This window comes from Parambassis ranga, chromosome 5 (assembly GCF_900634625.1).
Source record: "Parambassis ranga chromosome 5, fParRan2.1, whole genome shotgun sequence".
In the NCBI taxonomy this organism is placed as follows: Eukaryota; Metazoa; Chordata; class Actinopteri; family Ambassidae; genus Parambassis; species Parambassis ranga.
The window spans coordinates 13,553,398-13,580,930 of NC_041026.1; the positions used below are offsets into that span (position 1 = coordinate 13,553,398).

Below are 27,533 nucleotides of genomic sequence, written 5' to 3' on the forward strand. Positions count from 1 at the left end.
TCCACTAAAAGTCAGCAACTATTCCTCTTTTCACTTCATCCCGTCTGTCTTCATCCTTATGCCAACCACATATGCCATCCTCCTCTTTCACTGCTTTTTCTTCATATAAACCTCCCTGCCTCCTCTTCAGTTCCTCTATTCTTCATCTGTTCTTGCATCTTTTCTCTCCATCTTTGTCTTTCTTTAATGTATTTCCCCTCTTTCTATACATTCTTTTCTTCTTGTAATTGCTCTTTTGTTTTGTTCTCATTTATTATTTTGATCTTTTATTTTGATATTTTTTTTCTGCCCCAGCAGACCTGTTCTTGTGATTTTGTTCAACACACACACACACTCACACACTCTCAGGGTGACAAGCAGTCAGCAGGGCTGTCAAGGGGCCATGCACTCCTGACACACATACATACACTCATACACAAATACACACCGCAACCACACATGCACCTCTGCACTGTACTTGTCAGGATCCTCAACAGTATAAAGCTGTGAGTCGGCCTGAATACTAAAGACCTCTGGGAAGTCTTGACTCTTCTTTTGTTTCTTATGAAAATACTGTATATCCCTCCTTCTCTGGCATGCATGTCAATTTTCTAGAAAATACTGGTGCAGCTTTTTTGTTTGACTTATCTTTGGTCAAACTACTGTTTGTTTCCATGCAGATTACAACCAGGGAAAACATTTATTTTACCTTGTACATCAATACAATCGCTGACTCAAACAAAATATGTGTGCAAAAGAACAAACCAATTCAAAGGAGAGTGGTGGACTGCACTAAAAGTTTGTTCCTGCCCTTTAGAGCCCTGCAGTGGTCTGCACTTTAATATGACTGTTTTTGTCCCTTTAGAAAAAAGAAAGTGTCATCTCTCCACGGGAGGCGACTCCTCATTAGGGAGACAGAGACACACAAACATTTAATTCGCTTTGGTTACCATTGTGCTTTGTTTCTGTGGGTGCCTTCATTTATTGAGCACAGCTCAGTCATTAAGTAAAGCACAGTTGCTTTTGTGTTACCTCAATAAAACAACACAGCTGGGCACGTCTCAGTACTTCAAATGGACCAACACACAGAACGACAAACTGAGAGTCATTAAATGTCATTTTTTCCCCCTAGTTGCAATAATAGAAAAATACAACAGTACATCTCCTAGTCACCTTACATGTAAAGTGATAAAACTCAAACCACAATGGTCACAGTATATTGTAACAGACTGCAGAGTAAAAATGTAATGTACCACGGAGACTTGTGGGGATCACTAGTTAGCATATAAGCGACTCTCTTTTAACCTGTCACTTATGGTAACTTAACTTGGTCGAGAGACGGCTATGTTCAGGTTATATCACCGCTTTCAACAGCCAATCCACTGGAGCTAAACGTAAAGTGTACCTGCCTCTGTTCGGATGGAGACAGGCTTTTTTTTTTTTTTCCCTCTGTGAGCGCCTTCTGCAGACACTCACTGCAGACCAACACAGTGTGTTGGTAAGACACAAAAACCAGCCATCAGTCTGAGACACACATCTCAGACTGATGGCTGAGAAAAATGCCAAAACCCAGACAGAAAATATCAGGGATTATTACCGATGACTTTAAAAGAGAAGTACTCTTGAGTTGTTGTTTTATAATATATGATAATACTCAAAGACACCTCTGTCCTAGCACTATAACATTAGTTACCTAGAAACAATGTGTGTGAGTGGTACCTGGTAGGAGTTGGGCCAGAATGTAGAAATAGCCAGCTCCGCCTTCACCCAGCCTTCAGTGACAGTATCAGAGGCGTTCCACACTGGGTTACCCTGAGCTCCACCGTTCACCTGTAGGCAGAGAAGACAAAACAAGATAGAGTGGAGCCTGACCACCAAATGTATATACATCATCTGCTATTCTTAATATCTGTACAATATACTGACAGATGGATGGTTAATTTCTTAAGTTAGCCTTTCTTCAGGTTCACAGTAATAAGTACAGTGCTACAAGTGGTGCAGACAGTGCAGGTATGCACATACTACGTGACGCCCCCTGAGTGGTAAAAAGCCACTGACAGAGGTTATATAAAAACATAAATGAAAGATGCTAAATATTTACCAGACAAGTACTAATTATATTTCTGATATTGGCAGATTCATCTTAATCAGCTTTTGTGTGTATCACCACTGCATGTTATATAATAGGCTGGTCCATCTAAAAAAAAAAAATCTACACAACCTACTGAAGAATGCAGCATACAAGGACTGGCTTGATCCCTCATAAAAGTGAATAGATGATGCCTGTCTGTTTACCTACCTATCAGTCATTCTTTGACACAAACACACACCTACATAAATACTCAGTGCCTGCAGGCTAACTTCATTCTTCTTGACAGAGAACAGAGATCTGTTTGTTTCTTCACCTGTTCAGTCTATCAGCTCCTTTATCTATCCCTCCCTGTCACACACACACAGACACACAAACACCTACCTTCACATAGACGTTGAGCGTGCCTGGGCTGGCCCCATCCCGGCTGGAAAGAGAGTAGAGGAAGTCGATGCAATGGGTGTCATTCTCCTTCAGGGTGGGCATGTACAGGTGAGCCTTCTGCCCCGACGCCCGGCCTGAAGCGTTCACCACCATGAACGAACCTACAGAGACAGATCAATGAAGGACGTGGGTAAGATGTCAATCATATCACATGATTTTTTTTTTTTCTCCAATGAATGGACCGAGTCGGACAAATTGTTCTATTACATTGGCCCATTTTATTCTAGTAAGCAGTAATGTCCTATATTATACTGTGCTGGGTGAAGTCTTCTCTTTATATAGCCCTGTTAATGAGCAGGTTGCAAAACATCTATGCCAGCACTTCTCCTGCTGCACAGGTAAAAGTGTTCCTGCTGATGCATATTTCTTTGTAACTTTTCTCTCTGATTGATACAGTATGCTGCAGTTTGTTAACTATGCTAAATACTAGAGTGCTTCAAAACGGTCGGCTAGTTTTGTGCCGACAAAAAAACACCTTAAGTACTTTAATTCTTCACAGTGTTCTATCATTGTCTTAATGTATTCACACCCTGGGGTTTCTGAACCAAGACGTAAAACACATTTTCTCTGTCAACTTGTGGTTTAAGTGTGTTTTAGTCTCTGCTTTATTGCACAGGATGGAGCTTTTATGGGTTGGCCGACTCCATTTGGCTGACTGCCATTAGCTGGCCTGAGAGTTAGAAGCAACGGAGAGACTATTTGGCAAGAAAAAGGAGAGACACTGAATCAGGCAGGTGTGACTGTGAGCTTCTAACAGTGTCTATGTCTGCTTCTTCGCACTACTGCATAAGCGTTAAAGTGCACTGAATTAATGTGGAATGAGAGAAATTGTGACAGCAGCAGCGGAGGAAAATATTATGATTTTATATTCTGCGTTAGCTTTTAATGTCTTTGTCACATAAAGCTGATGATGAGTCATTTTTGCAATATTTTATCATTTTTAAAATGAACAATTGATTTTTTTATCAATGATTTTGTACAGCACTGTCAGTAAATTTTTGTGTTTTTGATGAATGTAAAATATTCATAAAATATCCACATAAATTTGTGATATGTTCTCACAAGCATAGCAAACGCAGTCACTCAGCTTTAGTTGAAATCAGTGTATTTTGTTGTGCGAGATTGTTGTGGGATGCAATAATAAACTGGACTACCGCAGCCATAATGCAAGATCCAACCGTGACGCCATCTCACTAACTCCATCTTGTGCGTGCACCCACATGCACAAGCATGCACAGGTGGCTGAAAGAGATCTATCACTTTTACCTTGTCTAAATGAAACTAATCCACACCTGCAATGTGTGAGTGTGATATGTGTGTGACTGGGTGTATAGATATTGTTAAAGGTATATTACTGTGGACTCTCTGGCAGATGAGGAGAGTGTCTTATTACTGGAGTCAAATGATGGTTTATATGTCTATGCCGGCTTTGTGCATGTGTGTGTGTGTGTGGAAGTAATCTAGCCTGGTTTTCAGACCAGATCTTTCCTTTCCTAGTGAACTGGGCCTGATTACATTTTCTTATTCTCACACACACACACACATGCATCCTTCACTTTCCAATTCTACAAAAATATAATGCTTTATTCCCCTGCTCTTTTTTTTGTTTTTAAATAAAGTTGACTTGAGTCAAACTGACACACAGGGATCTGTCTCACAGTGACAACTGTTGCTGTGGAACAAGCTGAGGTGTTAGAACAGACACAAAAATATGCACACATATGTCATTATAATGAAACGTAAGCCACACACACTGTAGACAAAATGGCTGCCCCTGACACATACTATCACATTTTCATACAACATCACTAACACTTGGACAAACATGCTTTCATTCAGTCGCACGTCGTCTCGCACTCACACACAATAACAAACGCACACACCCATCATTTCACACGTTGTTTCCCAGCTGTGAGGTCAGAGAGGAGCAATCTGTTAACGTGAGAAAAACTGATGAATCTGTCTGCCGTGTCAGCACACACACACTTACATCAAAATAACTGGGTCAACTCTGCGTAACAACCGTTCCAGCACACACTCCTGCTGGGCTTTTTTTTTTCCTATAGAGAGTTTTTTGCTTTTATTTTCTCAAAGCCATGAACACCAAAGAGTAGTAGGAGACTCAACTCCATCTTTCAGCTGCTGAGGAGCCTTTGAGCAAAGCCTTGTTGCTGCTATCACTCACAATGACAACAGTGGGATTTAACACCTACATGTAGTATTAGCAAACAATGACATTTTGATAGTAGTGTAATTCCCTGCCTGATTCAGGTACCCTATGTGTCTTGGAAGCAGAGATATCTCCTGGTTGGACCTCTAATTGCCAGTAGAGTGTAAAACACTGTAATCCGGAAATTTAAAGCAAAGGCTAAATTAATATCTATCAGTGAAAAGAGCGTATAGTTACAATTACAGTAATGTAAATGTATGGATCAAGGTAAAAATGAAGCACTTCAACACATTCTACTGCATGACACGCCTACATAATAAAACTGAAGATTAAACAATCAATCAATCATTTCTAAAAGAGTATGCTAAAGTCTACTAAATAAGGAGGCAAGAGGGTGAGAGTCCTGCTCTATATATTAGCAGAGAGACAGTTATGAATAGCAGAGAGTGTGATACACACACACTACCTTTCTATTCAAGATCAGTGGACATATTTGGGTTCTTTACATGGAAGAGTGACATAAAGCAAATGGGAAAGAAGGAAAGAAGTGTGAAAGGAGCAGCAGCCTTGGTGCAGATGTGACCCATGGTGGATGACAAACCCAATGTTGTTGGGTAAAATGACTTCATCTTAATCATTGTCATCACCACTGTTATAGAATACACAGCTAAAGGAAACATCAGAGTCAGACACAAATATCACATTGGGCCTCAGCCCATTTAGTACACCCCAATTCCCCCTGAGGTGTCTCTCTCACACACACACACACAGAGAGAGAGAGAGAGAGAGAGCACTGGAACCCATATGTTTCGTGTCCTAATTGGGTAATGGCCCTGCATCATCATCATCACACACAAATATGCATGAATTCCATTTGATCAAAGATGCAGAGGATATAACATTATATACAGGTGCAACACACACACACTTATGCCAAGTAGGTTGGTTTTTAATTGTTTTCTGCTTGTCCTGATTCTCCCTTTTCACTCTTTGAGTTTTGCCTCTTGTGTATTTGTGCAGTTTTTTCAGGTCATGCAGTTCAGGCTTAGATACAGACACTGCTCCAGTATACACACACACACACACACACACAACAAGTGTGTTGAAGCTTAGTGAACTGACTCCAGCACTGTCATTTCAGCAGTGCATGTCTCTGTCCTTTTAACATAGATGTCTATGGGGATAGACTCACTTTTGGAGTCAGCCTCAAGTGGCCATTTGATGAACTGCAGCTGTGGATATCCCCTCCATTTTTTCAACTGTGGAAGTTGCACACCTAACATCACTAGGGCTTGGTCAAGTACAACGCATCACATCAGAAAATAGAATACATTTACAACATACCTGGGGGTCATATACTTTAATAGAAGACGCAACAATAGAAACAGTGATAGCCTAACTGCAGTGGTGTTGCGTCTTTGAGGAATACAACTAATTTTTTGTTTTAGTAGAACTGGTCACCACCTATCAACAGCTTGGTGGCACTGAAAGCAACATTAAAAAAACAGAACGTGTGTTGCTTTGTCCACCATTGCTCATTACATGCTAGTTGGATAGACTGAACTCCATGACTACACTAGGTTAAGCTAACGTTACTGATGTCCGTGTGTTTATTTTATTTTTGCCAATAATATATATGCTATTTACATCCCGCTCTGTAAACCATGATGGGACCTGAGGCAGCTTTTGCCCACAGTTGGAGTGAGTGGTGTGGGTCTCTGCTCTGCCTGCAGCTGAAACTGCTGCGTGAAGCTACAGTGTGAGTGACCAGCTGTGAATGCGTTGAGGCGGGGGAGGAGCTCACGGTCGCTGCTTGTCGAGGACAGTAGCCTGACTGTAGAATGATTTTACGTCAGTCTCCAAAAGTCACCAGAGAGAGTCACTAGTTGTAGTAGTTGTAGTAAAAAAAAAAAAGTTTTGAAAAGCCGCCAAATGTAGCGAGAGAGACGCCAAGTTGCCAACACTCGTCTATATGCTGTGGTAAAAACGCCTCCCTGTATTACTTGATGCGCATGTCCAGAACCGAACAGAACACACGCCCCGAACTGAAGCACGTGTACTGTTAGATTTTTTTCCTAAACCGTCCCACCCCTACTTGCTACATCACCAATCATCAGCCCACTACATGGAAACTACACATATCAAACCTTCCCTTCATTGAAAACAAATATTTTAATATCTTTCTTTTTTAAGAGCTCTCAATTCACCACAGATGCACTACAATCTAAGCAGAAGTATAATAATGTTTGTTTCTTTCTTCCCCTCTCTGTGTGACCTCATCGCTCATTAAACTCACAGTAATCTGATAAGTGGCAAATCAATAATTGAAGTGCCATTATCGGGTCAATGGACCAAACCATAAATGCAAACATCTCATTCATCTGTGTGTTTCAACCCTACCTTCCTAATTCTGTTTGATCCCCCACACCTCCTCCTCCTCTTCCTCCTTTATTCATTTTTTTTTCCAAATCCATTTATGATCCATCCTTCTTCCTCCCTGCTGTCCTCTCTCTCGCTCTCTCTCCTCCTTTAATACTTTCTCTCCTTCCAGTCTCTCTCTATCATCAGCAGCTTGTAAACACAGACACCTCACCATTAGAGTGAAATTTACTTTCAATATGAGCCGAAAGAAAAAGCTTTTAAAGCATCAAAATCTAATTCATTTACTCCTATTACAGCAAATGGAGCAGGTGGTGTGTCTGAACGTGTGTGTGTGTGTGTCTGTGTATTTGTCTGCGTGCGCCTGGGGGATTTTGTCACTCTTCACAAACCTCGTAAATAGCTTCCATAATGCTTTTACATTGGTTTACATTGCGGTTGGCTGGCTCTCTTCATTTGTACAAAACACAAAAGCCAAATGTTGACACTTTGCCAATACCTGGTGGTGAAAGGAAGTTTAGGAGCCAAATAAAAGGTAAAAAATCACAATGACAAAGCAAATATGGGCAACTTTGTCTGAAAGAGAGAAGGTGAGCTTGAAGGGTTGATCAAAACATCAGCTTGGTAAAGGTTCAGAGTGGCCAACAACAACAAAAACCCATAAGTATAACAAGAAGAACTTTCTAACTATATAATCTCCATAACCAACTTTCTCACAGAGCAATGGCCTTTTGACGTTGAGACATCACAATGACAACAAAGCAGAAAGAATCGCAGATCAAATCGCTCTTTAACAGATCAAATACATCCCCAGATTTGCTGTTAAAACACCACGTCAATGCAAGATGTTCACAAAGTGCGATGTGCTCAAATAGTTCCCTGGGGTCTCCGCTCAAAGCACATTTTTTTTTTCCCCTGTGTAGCTCTTAAATCTCTTTTTCATTCTTCTTATCGGGCATTTTGTGTCTGTCTTCTTTTGTATTAAGATGTGCTATGAGTTCTGAGCAAGAGATCCTTTGCTGTTCTTTCAGCATCTGTACATTTGTGATTTCGACTGAGAGACCTGATATGATGGCGTGGTGAGACAGTGTATGTCCACATGTGGCCTGGAAACGTCTATCAGGCAGCTCTGTGACTGTGACTCTTTTTTCTATTACATCTTACTGCTGTCATCCTCTCTCATTCGCCTACAGTTCCTGCCTGTGTCTTTAAAAAGCTTCTTATTGCAGCGATCAGAAGGTGCTGTAGTGCGACTTTTTCTTTTATGAAGTGCAGTTTTGACAGATTGCAGGTCCATTCACAAACACAGGAACACATGCTAGATGCCTATCTTCACAATGTGAATAGAAAAGTTACTTTACAGTCTTATGTATTACTGGAAAATATCCAGTTGTATGAAGATTTTCCTGTGATCCAGACTCATTTTATTTTTGCATTTTACAATTGTTAATAAGCAACCTTTAATACATTAAAGCGATACTTTGACGATTTTAAACCAGCTTGGTTTACACAGATCCCAGGTCATTTACCTACAAAAGTGATTTAAGACGCATCAACCGGCTGACTCACAAGCTACAATAGTTTAATACTGAACTTTTTGGGCTACATACAAGCAGAGGACACTGCAGAGTAATCACACATTCATGGGATTTTGAGGCCAAAAACATTAAGAGTCATGCGTACTTAGCCAGCGAGCAGGGCAGAGCTGCCTGGTGTTGGGTGGGGATAGCTGGTAGAGTCGCTGTCACAAACATTTCACACAAAAGCTTTTGCAACACATTGACAGGACAATGTCAGACACTAACTTCACGAAGAGATGTAAATGGAACGATTACGGCAAATTGTTTTGTTAAAAACAGAAACTCTTTTATAAATGTGATATATCTTTTATATTATACCTAGTGAGGGTGATAAGCAATGTGAGCAATGTATAAGGCATTGAAATTTTGTGTGTGATAAATGAGTTACTGATCATGAATCTATCTGGATCAGATAGAGGAATGTGTTGATACACATCGGTGATTAGTCTCTGAAGTAGGTACATCAATCTGTGCCTACAAATTTAGTTAATTTCCTTCTAAAAATGTCCAATATGATCATAATCTGCAACAAAAAGATCCATATCACATGGTGACATGTAACAGTTATGAGGAGGTTTGGAAGCCATTTTATCTTTTAGGGTGTGAATGTGCACACACCCACACACACCTCCTACAAGTGAATACAATACCCACACACTTGACTGTTTAGGCAGTTCATTGGGTTTTCCTCTGTTAAATAAGAATGGAATGGGTGAGGGAACACACATACATGCGCCTGCAGGCCAAAGAGGAGCCACTATAATCCTTTCCTAATGAGGTGGAGGACAGTACGATTGGCATTATTGATCAGCCCTTTAGGGACAACCTCTCCGTTTTCACATGGATAGGTAATCAATATTGCACCTACAAGTCACACACACACACATACACAGCTAAGGACACACCAACCTGTACAGTAAATCCCTGTGCTAGATTTGACCCATGGGAACACTAAATCCAAAAAGCCCATGCTGTCCAGGCCATGGGTGGGATGACCTATAGAAGATCGAAGACTAAGCATGTGATCACTGACACTAGAGACAATGGATGGGAGGTCGCTTTCCCCCAGGTGTTCATCCATCCAGTGAGGTGAAGAAATGTCTCAAACAAACATAAAATGGATAAAAAATAAAGGGTGTAAATGAAAAGAGAACAGGACAGGAAAGAAATATTGTACTCCAACACAGCAGACAAGCTGAGTCCCAGCACCAAATCACTTTACAGCACAGTTACATTCACCAAAGTAGTTTTCATTCAGCTCACAGCCAAAACTCAATTTGGCCTTTTCATAAAAGTTTCATAAAACAGCTGAAGTTCAGTGGTATTTCCCCTTTTATGAAGGCGACCCCAGAGGGCGTTTGCATTGCTCAGCCTAGTGTGTGTGGATCTGAGGTGTATGTGGTGTATAAGTATGATATGTGTGTGTGTGTGTGAGAGAGATGGGTGTAATTATGTGATCTTTCTCTGTGTCTCCTGAGTGCAGAAATAATTATCAGTGGATAATGGTGTGTGTGTGTGTGTGTGTGTGTGTGTGTGTGTGTGTGTGTGTGTGTTTGTGTGTGTGTGTGTGTGTACATGCGAGTGTGTATGGAGTAAAATAATAAAAATTTAGCATGGCTAAAGAGGAAAGGGCAGACAGTGAGGTCATTTTTTGCACATTGTTGTCACAGTCACCTTTGGTCACTGAACACTGCCTGTGAGCAAAAGCTCAGGTAATCCAGCGATGTTAGGATTTTAGATGTGCATCTATACAAGGCATTACGGTATGGGTGCTCAAGGTGGTCAAAAATCAGTCAAACTTTATGACTACAATATATGAAGTTCAGTTTCTTTCTATTATGTTACATTTGATGTATTTTTGTATCCATAAAAATGTAACCAGTTATGTGCCAAAAACTTCAAGGGTGACGTGGATGCTGCTAGTATCAAGTATCATGACTGATCAACAGATCTACAGAAAAATCGAGGAGAATTCAGATCAAATTTTTTTGCATAATTGATGTTTCGCTATGTCTAAAATCCTTGTTACAGCCAATCAAATGCAGCCATATGGTGTTTTTCAGGGTGGGTGTGACGTCACAGTGTTAATCCACATGTATGTAATGTTTACACTACGTGTGTGACCACACTGTCTTTCCAAGCGTAATTGAGTTTGAGTGTGTGTGTGTGTGTGTTTACTCAGTGATAGATGACTCCCCGGCAGCGTTAAGTGAACGTGAAAAATGGTAATAAAGTTTAATATTGTTTCTTGCAACACAGATTTATGACACATGGAATTAAACATCCATATCTCATTGGGACATTAATTTACAAACACACACAAAAAAACATGCACACACATTTTAGGGCAAACGCACTTAAACGCTGATCCAGAAGCAGAAGGACACGCCTGCATTTTAGCAGGCCTGTACACATGATTTCACATGTGCACAAATGAGATAAAACACACTCAAAATTTGAAGAGCCCACTCACAAAATGGAAACCCCAGCAACACACACACACACACAGTTACACACACAGCCATTTGGTTTCCATATATCACTGGGTTTACGATTGCTCTCTGCTATTCCCTGATCTCCTCCCTGCCTCCCTGTTGCACCGAACCTGTGGGTAATTGGCTTTTTAATGACTTCTGCATTTCCACACATTTCCCATCTTGGTTATTTGCCTCATTTGAGAAGTCAAGCTGAGAGAGACGGTGGTGGGTGGCGGGGGAGCGGTTGTGGTGGCGGGAGCAGGTATGGAAGTAGACAAAGCCAAAGAAGAAAGAAGAAAGAGGGAGACACACGGTGGGATTTCCATCTATGTATTCTCATGCAAATTTGACATATCTAATTACAAAGGCAAAAAGGGAACACTAAATTACATTTGCTCAGAGTAGAAAATGTTTTGAAGTGATACAGTAAACAGCAAAGTAAATGCATTTGCAGAATAAATAATGATTGGAGCTCTGGGTGATCAGCGTGATGAATGAGGCAATCTGAGTGCAAAACAATTCAAAGAAATGCTGTCTGTGTAACGTCTGTCCACCATGACCTTCGCAAATGTCATGACTGCTGCTCCTCTTCCACCCCATTGCGACCATTACCTGGAGCTCGTTTAAGTCTCCAATGAATATCGTTATTTGTTGGCTTTTATGTTTTTTAACTGGAATTCATCTACACTGTTTATTGTAAGGTTTTGTGCCATCGTACTACATGTGTGATAGTGTGTGTGAGCAACATACTAAAAGAGGTGTGTTTGAAATTTCAGTTTCAAACACACCTCTCACACCTTTCAGTAGCTGCCATCAGACAAATTTCTGCCTGAAGACAAACGTTTCATCTTGAAGGACATAAATATTGTTCTATGTCCTGGTGAGGACAGGCTGAAACACCAATGCGAAGACTAAAGGAAAATGTTATATAATGTACCATGAGTAATAGCTTAATGGAAGTTATACATGATTCTGGTGAATCAAGGACGTTTTCACATGGTGCAATCACTTGAAGATAAATGTTCACCAAATCAATAAAGCGGGCGGGGGTGAAGAGGGGGTGAATTAGCATAATTATGACCTTTCACCACCTAATTATAATCATTTCATCCTTTAGTCCAAGGCTGGAGAGTTTGATGAGAATTTCCATCAAGGCATTTCTAAAATATCTGGTTCATGAGGTTGACAGATGGACATGTACTACCAAAATCATAATAGCTATGGGCGTTATTACACTTTTATTAAGGCTGTTTCAATGAGCCCATAGGTGGAAATGAACCCTGAATGCTTGACTGTATTTATAACCTCCCATCTTTCTTTCCATTACAGACGCCTGTGTTTAAAACCTGTCATGAAAATTTCATGTTTTCTGCCCCGTCCTGCCCCAGGTCATCACTGTGTTTCATTCCCACTTTTACCCATGCCAGTTTAATGGTTGCCTACATATATTTGCTTTTGCTCATGTCTAGGTGCCTGTTAGTGAGCTTCTGTGTGTGTTCACACTAGGGATGGCACGATACCAGTTTTTCATGTTCGATGCCAATACCAATTCCAATCCGATACCTTTTTCTAGTCTTTTAAACAGGTGTTAAATAATATATGTGTATGGATTCCTACACACTCACGTGGCCCTCTGAGTTAAGCTAAATGTTTACACGATATTGGACTCAAGGATTCTGTTCTGATTCTGTTTCTTGAAAGTTTCAGGGGACCAGTTGCCTAGATTTAAACTCCTGGCAATGCATATGACCTGGATGAAAGAGAGATCCACAGACCATTGACATGATAGTTGAAGGCAATAAATCGGATCAGATGATTAAAGTTTTATTGTCCGATATCCAATCCTATTATATATAACAATATAACAATTTTCCTTGCAAGACCAATAAAGTAAATCTCACTGTCTCACTATGCGTACATACCATTAATTAAGATTTGGGTCACTGTGTTCTTGACCTCTTTCTCACATATACAGAATTATTTCAGTCAGTATGTGCTAAGCTGTGATTTTACAAAGTTCTCGAACATCTGCATTCAGAGCAGAGGCATGTTATTAATAGAACAATCTGTGTTTTTGAAGTATTGACAGGAGTTTCATGCACCAGTTGCCTTTCATAATAGACAGCATGGTGGAATGAAGCTGCACTTGGCAAGCATTTCTCTATCTATTTTTAATCATATGTTTAAAAGTCCCTTCATTAACACAGTCTCAAAAGTTTGCAAATTGAAGAGAGTCTTTGAAATTCAGGCTGCATATTCAGAATACACAGAATCACAAACTTTACTTTTGAAATACAGTTCCAGAGGTTTCTTTAGGTCAAGTCCTGCCTTGAATCTCAAAAAAACATGGTTTTTAGGGGGAAAGGGAAAAGAAAAACATCTGCTTGCAATATTACCTGAGCAATGCTCACTTACTAACCGATGTTCAGTCTGTGCACAACAGCAAAAACAACAGTAGATGTCACATAGCTGTGCACCATCCTATGGATCTCCAAACTGCATTTAATAGATCCTCGTCAGGGTTAACTCATCAATAAGGTAGTCCAGAAATTGTCACAGAAGCTTGTTTCTGATGGGACAAGCATGTATAGATTTAACTCTGAGAGAGAGATACTAGGACACTGCAACGCCCACGAGCATTACATCATTTTGATTAGGTTATTTTTGCCAGTTACAATTACTTAATATAGCTACCTTAGCAGACTAGTGAGCCCAAGCAGCACTACTGGCCGTGACCAAGCAGCAACCTTCGGGGCTCAAAGTTGAAGCCCATGCGGAAGTGTCAAAACTTGTAATTCACGCCGCAACTGCTGGGGGCTGGCTCCAAAAGCCATTATTTCCCATAGACTCCCATGTTAAAACGGCCGACTTCGCAGCAGAGAAGAACAGGCTGTTTACAGCCTGGTACAAAAAAACCACTCTGGTCTCAGATGATAGGTTTTCTTCTAGTGTCAATTGTATTGTATGGGGGGGGGGGGGGGATTTTTTTTTACAACTCACTCGTTTAAATTGTATTCGGACTTAAAATTATGCATAATTATGGGCGTTGTTGCTTGAGTGACAGACAGTTGAGGTATCACAGCGTGAGTTTCCTGCTTCCACGATCGCCCGCCCCCCTAAACCCCACTCGTGCTCCCCCTCTCTGTCCATATTTGGAGTTTTGGCGGACGTGACGCTGCCAACATGGCGGCAGTCATCACGTCCCGGAGCCTCCCACCGAGCCTCAAAACGGCTCTTCAGAAACAAACGGGTGAAGTCACGGAAGCTCTGTCCATAGTTTTTACTGTCAATGGCCGTGACCTAGCTTAGAGTGCGCGGTGTGATCAGTGTCAGCGGTCCACTTGTTAATTAAACAGCTGGCTAATAGAATGTAAGAACTCTTTGTTTACAGCATTAGCACTACATAACCAGTGTCTGCTGAACACTTGTTGCCCAGTTGTATGTACAGGACTTTACAGCTAACCTGAGCTGTAAGCTATGGGATGTCAGACAGAAATGACTGCACAAACACCCATGCAAAATATGAAAGACAGAAAAAAAAGAAAGACACTGTGTGTGCCCACAATCTAACCAAACACTGAAGCCTAAACTGGAAAGAAATGCCAGTTTTTTAGATGAACAGTCTCTCTACATATTTAGTCTTCATACTATTTCACCCAAACAAACACATATGTCATTTTGAAATTGGAATATGTGAGGATTCTTTGGTACATACCTGAGTAAATTTTTACCTGAGTACCAAGTTTTTTTTTGTTTGATTGTTCGTCTGTTTTCTGTTCGTTTGATTGGGGGCATGTTGAGCTCGGTAAAACGTCAAATAATTGTACATCTTGGCCTTAAATAGACAGATAAAACTATAAAAATGACATTTAGAAATGAGTCTTAAATAAGAGAAGAATTTCCCACTTCAAAAACAAAGTGTGAAATGATGCAACTTGGTAAAAGCTTCTCCAGCTTTCACTTCAGAAGGTGAGCTGAGGTTGCTGCCTTAAAGTTGGCTGGAGTTGTTTCAGAATGTGTCAGCCTCCATGGCTCCTGAACATAGAAATTATGTTCGAGGTGAGATAATGGTTTTCTTTCTGCGTATGCTGCTTGAGACATGTACACCAATTTTCCCATAAGAGCTTATTTCCTTTCCATTCGCCTAAAGGAGAAAATCACTCTGGGAATATTATGCCTATTTTTATAACCTCACATGCCTTGTAAAGTTACACACACACACAGGTAGGCACACACATTATGACACACATTGAAAGGCACATTCAAAATCTCTGACACACACACACAGTAATGTGGAGAACACAGTTGGGTGTAGGGTACGTAATCTAACCACTAACTGCAAATGAAGAAAGAAACACATCAGGGGTTCAGTTTGGATGGAGCTGGCAGGGATGGAAAATGAAACAGAGGCTGTCAATGATGTCTGTGCTTTGCCCTGTGTGTGTGTGTTTCTGTGTCCTCATAGTTATCACCTCCTTTTCTTCCACGTTGTCTGTCATTTTTAGACATTATTGCCTTTCGGTGTTTGTTCCATTCAGCTTGCTTCTGTCTCTCTCTCCTCTCTCTTGCTACCTATCCTTTTGTCTCTCTCTCACACACACACACTCACATATAAACACAGAGTTATCACTGGCCTACAGGGACCCATTACTTCTGTGATCCAAGGCTTTTATATGGTGGCTTGGTCTTAAAAAATAGGCATTTATTGCTCCCTCTGATAAATTGTGTGTGTGTGTGTGTGTGGGCATGTGTGTAGGTAAGTTTGTGTGTGTTGAGTATGTGTGTTTTTCAATCTGCTGTTTGCTTGGTTCTTTAAACACAGAAAGAAAAAAGAGAAAAAAGAAACAGACAGATACATTTGGTGTGTGTGTGTGTGTGTTATGGAGTGATGCTGTTTTAAAGATTATTTGAACTCATACATACACACATTAATGTTGGTTTGTTTGGACAAAGAAGAGCTAAGCTAGCTGTCTAAGCTAACCAGGCAACCAAGAAAATGCTGAGTAACAATTCATTGTGCATTGTAGCAGTTAACTATTTTGTTAAATGTCAGAAAAGTTCTAGCTAGCTCGCTAACGTTCACTGTGTTCACTATGATTCAGATTCTGATGGACTCTTCTTCCAACATGACAATCTCCATTAGTAGGGGGCACGACCTGTAGCCATGGTAACCCAGGTGTCAAATCTGGGATGCAAACAGTCTCCCTTAGGCATCAAATATATGATGCTGACCATGTGACCAACATGTGACAATATGGGTGTTGTTGGCGTAAGACAGCACTGGGGAAGACGTATCTGGTGCTGAAAGGTTTAATCAACACTGTGGCTTGATCACATGGGACATTTCTTTAAAGTTCTGCACTCCTAATGGCGTGCAAATGTCTAGGATCTGTGTGTCTATGTGTTGCATGCTAGAAGCCTGCATGACTACATGAGCACTGACTCTCCACAGTGAAGAGTCAGGGTATGATTGGCAAATGGTCAAAGAACCAGAAGCCAATCTGAAGGCTGACACTTTTATCTATTTCAATTTCTGATTTCCTTCACTGTAAGCCATCTCCTAACATCACAGTAGTTTGCCTAATGGCAGTAAAATGTTTCAATTTCTTACTTTCCTGGTGCGCGTTCTTCCTTAGGAATATCAGCCAAAATAAAGCCAACTACTTATTCACTTCCCCCGTTGACTCTCTCCATCACTCACTCATCTTCCTGCCTCTTTTCCTTTCCTTCATCCCATCCCCTCTTATCTCCTGGTGCTATTTCTGCGTCTGTCACTGATGGCTCTATCTGCTCTGGCAGGAGATACAAAGGGATTTTACCAGTCAGGTAATCCATCTATCTTCATCCAACCCTCTATCTGTGGATATATAACACTGCTATAATGGCTTCACTCTGAAAGAGAGACTGACAGCTCTATACAGCTCTCAGAGTGACATTTCAGAGGGACCCGGTTTCAAAATGACCCTTACTTATTTTAAAAGGAAAGCTGTTTAAATTTTTTTTTAAATTCTCTCTTTTTTTTAACACACACACACACTTTATCCAGGGGAAGTTGGCTGAAGAATACAGTTACACTAAAGGTGAGGTCCTTTAGAACTTGCTAAGGATGTTAAAGAAAATGTTGGATTTGGTTCTTACAGTCAAGACATATGTACACCAAGTACAAGACAAAAGGCTAAATATGTACACAGCTGATGATCACAACCATGTTTCCTATACAAAATGATAGATGTGAGTGGTAAAGATTCACTACATCCACTTTCTTATGATGAAGAGGGTCGTAATTTCCCCCGATCACCCCCTTTGAATTCAGTCTCATCTGAACCTCTGACTGACTAAAGATCCAATGCTGCCATTCAGACTAATTGGACCACTTTGGCACACAGGATAACAGTGTATTCACCAACTGTACAAAACACATTAATTCAGCTAAACTGAAAGTCAGCAGGGCTTCTACCAGACACCTGCATTTACATCCCTTTTAGCTAACATATTCAAGACATATATGGTCGGGGCAGAGTGTAGTCTAAACACTTGCAAAGCAATAGATATAATATATAATAAGAATAGGTATTTACACTGCATCTCTCTGTCACCCTGTCAATGCGCTAGTATTCCTTTTGCACGATTTATCACTTCTGTTACCTCGCTGCTTCCTGCCCGCCCACAAATCACAAATGCAATCAAGCAGGCTTCGACAAGGGCACTCAAATCACCGCTAGCAACCAAAAAGTGGACGGGATATTTAACCTCTGTACCCATCAGTAACCACTTGACGACACACACATACACACACACACTCTATAATTCAGAGGCTTACTACTGATGGCAGTTTAAACAAGGCATGAGGAGTGTGTGTGTTTCAGTTTGTGACAGGCCACAAATGTGTGTTAAATATGTGTCACAACTAGATGGTGAGACACTCTCTGATTAGAACTGATTTGTTTTTTTACCCTCATGAAGAAAAAAAAAGGGGGGGGCAGCGCTGACAAGCAGACGCCAACACTGGGAAAATACAGCTTGAGACATTCACTGTTGTTCAAATATACTTTTCTGTCAAGTTGTTAAAAAAAAGGGGGGAAAGAAATGGAGAGGGGCAAATTTAGGGCAAAGATGCCTCGAGAGGAATGAATGTCTGGGAGAATGAAGGTGCAGGGAGAGAGGGAGAATGAAGAGGAAAAAATGAAAGGAGGAGGGAAAAAAAGCAAAAGGCATTGCTGCAAGGTTTTGTGCTGCACCATTTGGGTCCTGGATTGACAGCCAGTGCAAACATCAATACCACAAATGACCGGGAACAGCACCGGCATCAACTCACACACATACCTCTGGCATTGTTAGCAGAGCTCTGGCTAGCTTTCTTTAAATCACCTAAAAACTCAAAGGAAAAAAAACAAACACTATATTCTATTTTGCTCAAACTTTTCTTTTCTTTTTTTTAAACAAGCCTGCAAAGTGCCAAAGGACAGAGGGCATTTCTACAACTGCAGGAACAGTGAAAAGTAAAGTGAAGAAAGAGAAAGCTGCATACATTGAGGAAAATGATCCATTAGGATGTGACTGGCACGTCCCAAGCAGCTACTCATCACCGCTCCGATGCAGTTTTGTCATGTTTGACGGAAATCATCTGAGTGTTTGCCATCTTTTGCATCCCGCACACACCTGCAGTTCCTCCAACACACAGGTGCAACACCTGATTAGACCTCTTCTCAGGACCACGTAGGCGTGAATACAGTGAGCTCCGCTTCACTGACACCTCTCTGACTAACCAGCTGACAGGTCCGTTCACACCTTTGTTCTTTGTCATTGGTCAGATTATTTTTGGTGACATAATTAACAGAATAGCTCTGCTGCTGCTTCTACATTCAGTGCTGGGTTTCAGTGAGCTGGAATGACTGACTACACCTGTGCGAGCAAGTAAGCAAACATCTTTCAGCCCACAGCTTAGGCTCAACTGTGCAGGAAGAGTCTCAGTGACCTTGGCGGAAATCAAAATACCAGCTGTGAAATACGCCGAAAATAGTACACACAATGTCTCATTGGAGAGTGTGTCAAGCCCTTTCAATCTGGATAGAGAAAGGCACTAACATCCAGGCTTAGTCTTTAGTGTCGTTAGTTTCATTTCCATGTCAAATTACTCTGCAGTAGTCACTAGTATTCATATTCCCAACCTCTATAAATTCCACTATTTTATGGGGAAAATAGCAAGTTGACCTCAGATACAAAAGCCCATTGATGAATATATCTCTACGCTCAGGCCAACATTTTTAAAATATAAGTGCATTTTATATATCTTACTCACTCACCCAAAGTGGCTAACTGAGGGCAGGACAGTCCTGATCCTGAAGGATCCCCAAAAGGGAGCAGTCCCATCCAACTACCGGCCAATAACCTGCTTCAGCACTACATGGAAGCTCCTGTCAGGCATCATAAAATGAGTAAGCACATGGCTCAATACATGGGCAGGGCCCAGAAAGGAATGGGTAAGGACACCAGGGGAGCAAAACACCAACTACTGGTGGATAAAGACCAGACAGACCAACCTGTGCACCGCCTGGATTGACTACAAGAAAGCATACGACTCAATGCTGCACACATGAATCCTGGAATGCCTGGAGCTGTACAACATCAATAGTACCATAAGGACCTTCATAAGGAACTCAATGGGACTGTGGGAACAACCGTAGTGGCCAGCTAGTGCAGTAGGCTTTTCATTTATTATAACATAGCATTTATCCAACAGATTTAACCTTTATTAAAATATCCAGTTTCCTTTGTGAATAACTTCTATTTTGACGTTATTTTTAGCACTTTCTCCCAAATTATGTCACATTTGCTGTAAACTCAGCCTAACGCATTTCACACTAATAAACTGTAAACCTGTCAGTGGAGAGCTTTTTTATCTTTATCTGTTGTTTCTAATAGACCGTTTTCCCCTCGTGTAATTACACTCATGTTATCTTTTTTTATACGCTCATCTTATCTGCATCTTCTGTATCTCAGCTGCTTCAACAGCCCACTTCCCCTTCAGGGATCATTAAATCTTCATCTGTGCTGTTTAATTCACACACACACAGAGAGAGAGACACACACACACAACAGCCAGTGACAGCCAGTCACTGTTCAGCAACCACAAATGAACAATTTTGCTCATTATGTGGCATCAAAAACACACAACAAACCATAGTTGCTAAGACTTTCTGTTTGTTTGTTTGTTTGTTTATGAACACTGCCTCTTTTCCAGGACACAGAAGTAAAACATTCACAGAAAATATAGGACAAATAATAAGAAATCACATAGGAACATGATAAGTGTAGCTGCAAACAGAAGGAAGACAACAGGAGGAAGAACACACATGCTCAGTATGAAGGAAGAATCAGACTGAGGTGACATAAGCTTTAAGAGATGAGCAGAGCTCAGACAAGAAATGAAAGCAAAGGATATCTGTTCGTCTTTGATTACTCCTCCTGTGTGAGAGAATTAAGTTTCAGTCCCTTCCACCTGAGCCCTTCTTTCCTTCACCTCTTTGCTTGTCTATCTGTGACAGTTATAAAAAGAAGAAAAAAAAAACATTTCAAATCTAGTTCAGGAGCAAACCAAATTTAAACAATAGGGGGTTTTTAGGTGACCTACAGAAAGTCTTTTACTCCCTGGAGACAGCAGCTGGATATCTCAGCTGTCTTAATAATAAAATCACATTCTTGTATATTCTGATGTTAACAAGGAAATGATGGAGGAGTTGGTTTTAGAGTTTCTTTTCTTAAACCTAACCAAGTAGTTTTGTTCTCTAAAAAGTAAACATGTCAGTCCTATTGTGTAACTTTGACTTCATGCTATCTCATACAAACAATCTGATTTTAAGTAACTATTTAAAACATCTAGAAGTTTGGTTTTCAATCCATAAGACTGTCTGTGGACTGGACTGATTGTGTTGTAACAGGCAACATTTGCACACGATTAGTCAAAATATGCACATGGTCATTGTATTTTGTATATATTCTATATTCCTCTATTTTCCTTTTTTGTACATATATTTTTTTTCATATTGTTCCTTACCTGTATAGATGTGTAGTATTCTGAGTGCCTGTACATTGCAGCTGTAACGAGTGGAATTTTCCAGTTTGGCATGAGTGCTTCTGTCTAAAACTCAAATCTATTCTCAATCTCTCAATGCACTTTAAGAAAGGAACTGATAAATAAATAAATCCATCTAAATAATGAGAATCTTCAACTTTTTTTAAGATCATTTCTGAGACATTACTCAACTGTCTGTGTGAGAAAATGCTTTTCAGACACAGCGGCAACAAAGAAGCAAAGAAGACTGGGAGTAGTGAGACTCATTAAGCAAAACTCAAGTCTTTGTGTCAGTCTCTCAGTTTGTCTCCCTTTTTGTTGTCTCTGTTTCCTTCATATATCTCTCTGGGTGCATCTCTCTCTGCCCTTGTCACTCTCTTTTGTGTCTTTCTTCCATTTACATGGTTGTGCGAAGGCTTCCTTAGTATTCTGCTGGCTTCTTCACTGTCTTCTTGTGCCTCCTGCCAATCGTTGTCTCACTTTTACTCCATCCTCTTTCTCCAAAGTCACTCTGTTTTTGTCTTAGTCTGGCATGTCTGTCATTTTTCTTCCTTCTCCTTTGTTAAACTTTTTTTTATTATTTTTATCTTGTTGAGTGTTGTTATTCTCTCTACAACAGAGATGGTCACCTGGGAATCTTTGTGACAGTCACACAGCTTGGTTTTCATATGCTGATGGTGATTTTCACGTACACTTAATACACTGCTCTCTATCATTCTGTAAATTCACTCCCTCCTTGAGTTGCTTTTCCTTCCTCCCTCCCTCCCTCCCTTCCTTACTCTAACTCCCCCTTCACTCTCTGTCTCTGATCATTTTTCACGTTTCAGATTGAGGCTGCGTTGATGGCTGCTGAAAACATCGACCGGCTTTGATGTTTGATGTTTGCTGCTTGTGTGAGTTTGTCTCATTCAGCTTGGGGTTTGAAGGTAATAAGAGCTATGAGATATGAGTGTGTGTGTGTGTGTGTGTGTGTGTGAGAGAGTAAAGGCCAGACAGTGTGTTCAGAAAAAGCCAAAACTCCTATTTTCTTTTGCCGATTTGTAGTTTTGTGAAAAATGTGTTTTGTTTAGTGTTTTTGTTTGGTTTTTATGATCATTGTTATTTTTGTATACCACATTAAGTTTAATACAAGAATATCAAAATGCCACCTATCAGTGTTGTTGTTGTTGTATAACTGCAAATAAACATCTAGAAGGCAAAAACTAAGCTGTTTATTCTGTGGCCTGATAAATAAAGCCACCTCTAACTCCCTTTATTGACCACTTTAGGCTGATAAAGGGTTTATTGTTTTGGAGTCATGGTGTAGGTGCCATCTGTTGGGAACACGCCGTTTGAAAAGCCTCACCTAATAAACACCTATCAGTGATTATTGGCAGTCTACACTAGGGTTGGGACAAATCAATTTGCTCTTGACAATTGGAGTCCATTTCTGATTGTTTGTTTAACTAAATACTAAACATGTCAAGGGTAAACTGGCACTCAGAGGCCAGATTGTGCATATTCTGTTGTTTCGAGAATCAGTGCAGCTGAATAGTGACGATTAGGCTGTTTTCAGTGGTCGTCGTCAGAAAATAGTCGTCAATCGGCTTAAATAACTACACATTCTTTATATATTCCCAGCTTTCGATCACTCAGAGGCTGCATGCAGAGGTTTCTTTCATCAGACTGAAGTCTTTTCAAATGTGGTGAGCAATCCACTGCCTGTGGACTTTTTACTGAGCGTGTAAATATATCAGCATTCGCAGACAGATGACGAAATATCATTGTGCTATGCATAATGACAAGATTCATTATATTAACTAATATGTTACCTTTTTAATTTTTTCTATATTTACAGTGAAGCTTGTTTCAGAGTGATGAAATTCATGAACTCTGCTATATGTAGATGATCAGAGAGAGAAAAACAATTCTCCAAACCTGTCACATCTATGGGTTTGTCAGGGGTGTGGATTATATTATTACCATGTCAATACAGAGATGATGAAAGAAGAAGTTCTAATCCAATCATGCTTAACCCAGTGATCTATGAGCTGTCAGGACTATATGGACTATATGACAATGATGTCTAAATGGAGGTAGAGGGAGCGAGAGACAGAGCGATGGTGCCAATCCAATCTTGTCAGATCTACAAGCTGTCAAGTATGGGTTACGCTCTATGACAACCGTATCAACCGCATCAATATTACGGAGGTGAGGCGCGAAAGAGGATTATATGATAACTGTGTCGATAATGGAGGCCACGAGACAAAAGCAAGAGGGTTATTTGACCCTGCCTGCATTTACATGTTGTGCACAGACTGAAGGGAAAACATCAGAAACCTCATCTTTGAAGAAGCTTAAAACTTTATGCAGTATTTTTGTGGAAAATGTGTTCGGCACTCCACTACATTTACCTGGCAGCTTTTCAATAAGTAATGTTCTTATCATTGTAGTAAATCAGGGTCAACTATAGATTATAACATGGCTACTGAAAAGATGTCTCTTCACAGCCCCCCTAAATGGGAAATTATTCTAAACATACTTTAAACATCTGAAAGATCCTCCCACAACTAAAGTGCACACTAATTTTCTTCTAGTGTTTCAGATGTATAGCAGCTGGTCAGTGGACATCGATCAGTTACGAACATGAGCAGAGTGGCTTGTTGGATTAGCTTTACATTGCATCAGAGCCTCAGATGCTTGCCTGCTTTGATCTGGGTGACTGCTGATAAATTCAGATTAACATTTTTTTTTTGGTGTATGTTTAAAGGTTGTTATTGAAAATGACTCTTACTGATGTGTGATGCAATTCGATTTGCTTGCATTTGTTAAGACAACTAAGAGATAAATCCTTGACAAGTGCTGGGTGCATCTCACAGACTGTTACAGCAACAGTAGTTCAAGATACCGTAGATTACTTTTTTAAAACAGAGTTCATAAGGCTTTGCTGTCCAATAGAGTAAACGGCAGTCAGATATAATGGCTAGAAAATGCAAAAAATTAACCTATCCATGGACTTTCAAGATTGTTATGGAGATGTGTGACTTGCAAATGCTCAACCGGGATATTATGTGAACCCTCTGTGTGTTTTAAGGCACATAAAAACAGCATGTTTAAGGTCCAAACACATAAAAGGGAAAAAAAAATCTCATTAAGTTTGACTTGAAATTATTTGAATACCCTGAAATATTTGAGGTTCAAACTGTGCAGAAAATTACTCTTTCTATTTAAAATATCCCTTATCTAAGTCTTTTGACAGTAATAGTGTATTGAGCCATCTGATGTCCAGTATTAGCATTAGCAGACTTCACAAAATGAGAAAACTGACTGCTAACAGGAGAGACAGACAAAGAGAGTGACAGACAATTTGTTCTTGTCCTGCCTTATCAGATCTGCAGCTGTCAGGGCCGAGTGCAGTTGATAAGTTGGCTATGATGAGAAGGCCTTATAGGCCATGATGGCTATCACCGCTGACAACCACCACCCACAACCATAGATGAGACAGATAACTGACATAAGACATACATACTCCCTCTCTCTCTCTCTCTCCACCATCACTGACATGTCAGAGACAATGATGGGGAAAGGAAGTGATGAGAGATGATGATGATGTATGGGAGCAATAATTGACATCACAGAGATAATAAATGACAGAGTGAGAAGTAAAAAAGGGGCATTTGTGATCGTTGGGCACATGAATGATTACTTAGTACTCTGTTGTAATGAGTAGTCTATATAAGGGGGATAAAAAACCATCCATTCCTTTACACAACCAGCTGATAAAACTGTCAACAACAGCAGGCACCTGTTACTGTATCTGGAGTTAATGGATGGGCTCCTATCGGGTTTTCTCTTGGCTACAGAAGAATTGATTACACCACTGACCCATTCTGTTTGAGGGCATTGACAGTGAAACAACAAAAAGACATACAAAAAAGGCAAGAAATGCACTATGCATGCTTGCTATTATGGAATATTTTACGCATAATAGCAACTTTATCCCATCTACATGAGCCATAATTCAAGCTGTGGTGCACTATTGATACAGGCTCTGATAAACAGTCAAATAAGTTAACTGAGAAAGGAGACAAAGGTGACTCAAGCTACAGGAGGAAGGACGTAAGAAACGGATGTGTGTGTGAACGTGTGAGATGAGCCTCGTGTGTGTGTGGTAAAGTGAGACAGTGGGCGAGAGAGAGAGAAAGGGCAGAACTGTGTGAGAGGATGAGATGGACATGCGGGCTGTCTGATTGCACATTTGGCGTTTGACAGGTGGAGAGGGACCCAGCTGGGGTCATGTCACGATCTGTCCACCAAGTCTGCCAACTCAGATGGACAGAGGGAGGGATGGTGATGTGAAGAAGAAGAAGAGAAGTTAACCTTTTCACCTGATGCTGAAAGACATGATTTATAAAAAAATAAAGATTCCGCCTGCTAGTTTGAAAAATAATGTTTGAATCTATACATTTAAGAACTGTGAGTGTTGGTGTCTTAAAACAAATGCTTACCATAGAAACAGTAAATACCTTTCATTTAGTTGTATTTTCTGGCAAGACAAGCTAAACCTCAATATGAATATATAATGTCCTACCTGTAGGAAGGGCGGGGTCCATGGTGGGTTTTTCCCAGGAGTTGACCTGTTCCCAGGTAAATCCATTGGTTCCTAGAGAAACGCTGTACCCACAGCTGCTGTATGACTCCTCGAATGTGCAGCCACCTAAACAGAGAGAGAGAGAGAGAGAGAAAAGATGAATGAATTGACACAACAGTCATCTGCTGACAAGTCTAATGGAAGTGACTGTTATAATCATCAGGATTCCAGTGCTGATTGGTTCGGTGACAGCAGTTAAGTGGGTTTTTAATAATCCAGGCCTCTCAGGTTGCTCAAAATGACAAGTCTCTTGACTGCCGGGAGCTACACAAAAAGCCTTGAGCCACCACTCTGTCAGAGAGTAAGAGCGAGTGGAGTATCTGTTTACTACAAAATGAGCTGACACGAGACAAGGTGGTGCACCGCATGCAAAAATGACGACAAAGTTCTGTTTCTGCTCTGTTTCTTCTAAATAAAATAAAATAAATAAATACCACACCAGATGTATAACCATTTTCTACATGGTATGCCTTCTTCATATATAATTTGAGTTCCACATTGTTGAAAACTTCAACATATTTATGATTATATTATCTTCAATCACTCTAACAACATTTGCTTTCCTTGTTTAAAAGGCTGCCTCAGTATCATCAACTATATAATACTAATTAAGTTATCAGCATGAATTGAAAGAGCCACTGCAAGACAGACACTGTCACAGTTCATCAGAGAAGTGAAGGAAGAAAGACTGAAAGTAGATGGAGAGGGTGAGAGAGCATGCCTTTGTATGACAGAGAGAGAAAGAGAGAGATAGAGCTAGATGAAGAGAAAGCTCTGTGTGTCAACATGATTAAGTCACAGTGTCTCATCATTATTTCATGGCCCGGCTAAGACACATTTTCCACTGCATTAGCTTTCTCTGTTAGCCCCCAGCACAGCACACATACACACACACACACACACATAAACACACTTCCCTAATTAGACATATGCTTTGACACACAACCATTTTAATTTGTTTTGAAGTATTTGAAATGGGGGAGCGTCGATGCTTTATTCATGAAATCACTTAATGCATACTTTTTTGTGTGTCTGCCTCTTTGTTGCTGTCATCTTCTGGGAGCTTATGTGTCAGTTTAGGCCTCATCAAACTAAAGCATGCCGTCTTCCTCTAACATGATTGTAGATTACAATGAAGTCAAGGGAGAAGCCACACAAGCTTCGAGACATCTTTCAAGCGGTCTGTGGGTTTCAAGCAGCTAAAATGAAGCAATATATCGAAAGCGCAACCAACTGTAGTTCCTCATATGGCCACTTGAGGCTGGCTATAAAAGTCAATACACATGGCTCCATGTTAAAATGCACACTCTGCATCAGAAATACATTTCAATTTTTAAACGTGTATGGGGAGTGAATTTAGAGATCCTCCCTCATTGGGATTCATTCAAAACTGATGGACGAGACTGCAGACTCCTGTTGTTTTTTTATTTATCAGAATTAAATAGTGTAAAAACTGCAGAACCTCTAATGGCCACATGATGCTGGCTCCAAAAGAGAGTTAATCCCCACAGACCTCCATATTAAAATACCCAGTTTTACAGCAAAAATAAACATGTTTACAGCTTGGCTGAGTTGAATCACTTAAAAAGAAAATGTTGGTTGGACTCTTGAACTTAATTCTCCTGAGACAGGCTTCTATTACCTTCCTACACCCTCTATTAAAACACACATACTACAAACTGTATACGGTATAGTCTTGATTATGCCTCTTCA

General features: G+C 40.4%; 1 protein-coding gene across 1 annotated transcript in view; it reads right to left on the minus strand.

Moving 5' to 3' along the window:
- LOC114435538 (receptor-type tyrosine-protein phosphatase T-like) overlaps window positions 1-27,533 on the minus strand; it is a 257,192-nt gene that overhangs the window by 190,916 nt on the left and 38,743 nt on the right. The window contains exons 2-4 of the mRNA XM_028405262.1: window positions 25,761-25,886; window positions 2,453-2,613; window positions 1,699-1,809 (exon numbers count right to left, since the gene is read on the minus strand). Of these exons, the coding sequence (XP_028261063.1) occupies window positions 1,699-1,809; window positions 2,453-2,613; window positions 25,761-25,886 (398 nt within the window). The remainder of the gene's footprint in view (window positions 1-1,698; window positions 1,810-2,452; window positions 2,614-25,760; window positions 25,887-27,533) is intronic.